Raw genomic sequence first — 1,568 nt, 5'->3', positions numbered from 1 at the left:
CCCCACCTCCACAGAGCGAGGAGGAGCAGCGGGAGGGGTCGGACTTGGACAGCGCCAGCATCCACAGCGCCTCCGTGCGCTCGGAGTGTTCTGCCCTGATGGGGAGGAAGAGCAAGAGGAGGCGCCAGAAGAAGAGAAGTAAAAGTCCTGTCTGCATGGTTCCCATGGCTACCGCGGCGCATGTGGGTGTGCAGAGCCCCCTGGGGAGCGGAGAAGGGCACCCTCAGCAGGCAGCTCCCGTGTGCTTCCTCAAGCACCCTGGCCTCTGTGGTTAGGAGAGGGGGTCCTGTCAAAGTGAGTCTGCATACGTTAGGGACCCGTGATGTGAGCCACCCCAGGGCATTTACACTGGCAGAGGGGGGCACAGGAGAAGGAGTTGCTTCTTAACCTCATCCACCCTCTACCCATGTATCCCCTCAGCCCCATTCCCCTACCCATCCTCGTTCCCCCTCTCCATCCTCGTTCCCTCCCTCCCTTGCCTTTATTCATCCAGCCATTCATCTTTCCATGCATTCACCCATCTTTCTTCCTTCCTCCCTCCTCCCTCCTTCCCTTCCTTCTTTCCTTTTATCCATCTTCCATCCATCTCTTCACCCCTTTACTCTTTCAGTCCTCCTGTTGACCCTGTCTGTCCATCCACCACCCAACATCTATCGAGCGCCTAGTATGCGCCAGGGCAGCCTGGTGTGGAGATTGGCTGTGCACTGGGAGTGGGAACAAGGCCCTCCATGACTGCCTCTGCCCCCTCCTCAGTTGATGACGGTGATGGCTATGAGACGGACCACCAGGACTACTGTGAGGTGTGCCAGCAGGGTGGGGAGATCATCCTGTGCGACACCTGCCCGAGGGCCTACCACCTCGTCTGCCTGGACCCAGAGCTGGAGAAAGCTCCCGAGGGCAAGTGGAGCTGTCCCCACTGTGTAAGCCCTTGGCAGACACGCCGGGGCGGGATTTTGTCTGTGCCTGGCTTCCGGACTCCTGCACGGTCTTCTGGGGCAGAACATGGGGAAGTGCGAGTGGGAGGGAGGGAGTCGCTCCCTGGTGGAGGGGGGGTCCTGGTCCAGGGTGCCTCCACCTGGACTCCCCCCCTCCAGGAGAAGGAGGGGATCCAGTGGGAGCCGAAGGACGACGACGACGACGAGGAGGAGGGCGGCTGCGAGGAGGAGGAGGACGACCACATGGAGTTCTGCCGCGTGTGCAAGGACGGCGGCGAGCTGCTCTGCTGCGACGCCTGCCCCTCCTCCTACCACCTGCACTGCCTCAACCCGCCGCTGCCCGAGATCCCAAACGGTGAATGGCTCTGCCCGCGCTGTACTGTGAGTGTTACGCCGGCCCGCGCCGAACGCCCCGCCCCCGGCAAGGCCCCGCCCACCACGACCAGGCCCCTCCCCCGGCAAGGCCCTGCGCACAAAGGTCCCACCCACCGAGGCCCCGCCCCAGCAGGCCCTGTCCACCAAAGCCCTGCCTCCCCCGGCCCAGGCCACGCCCATCACGCCCATCACCCACGCTGCTCCAGGCCTCACCTACGAAGGCCCCGCCTGGCTCTCCGCCTACCAAGGCTTCTAACC

General features: G+C 63.6%; 1 protein-coding gene across 1 annotated transcript in view; it reads left to right on the top strand.

Moving 5' to 3' along the window:
- Positions 1-1,568, top strand: part of CHD5 (chromodomain helicase DNA binding protein 5) — a 53,332-nt gene that overhangs the window by 14,680 nt on the left and 37,084 nt on the right. The window contains exons 6-8 of the mRNA XM_007453281.1: positions 15-138; positions 754-920; positions 1,095-1,316. Of these exons, the coding sequence (XP_007453343.1) occupies positions 15-138; positions 754-920; positions 1,095-1,316 (513 nt within the window). The remainder of the gene's footprint in view (positions 1-14; positions 139-753; positions 921-1,094; positions 1,317-1,568) is intronic.

Source organism: Lipotes vexillifer, unplaced genomic scaffold (genome assembly GCF_000442215.2).
Source record: "Lipotes vexillifer unplaced genomic scaffold, Lipotes_vexillifer_v1.1 scaffold575, whole genome shotgun sequence".
In the NCBI taxonomy this organism is placed as follows: domain Eukaryota; kingdom Metazoa; phylum Chordata; class Mammalia; order Artiodactyla; family Lipotidae; genus Lipotes; species Lipotes vexillifer.
Note: the sequence above shows the minus strand (reverse complement) of the source record. Positions and strands in the feature narration are given on the sequence as shown.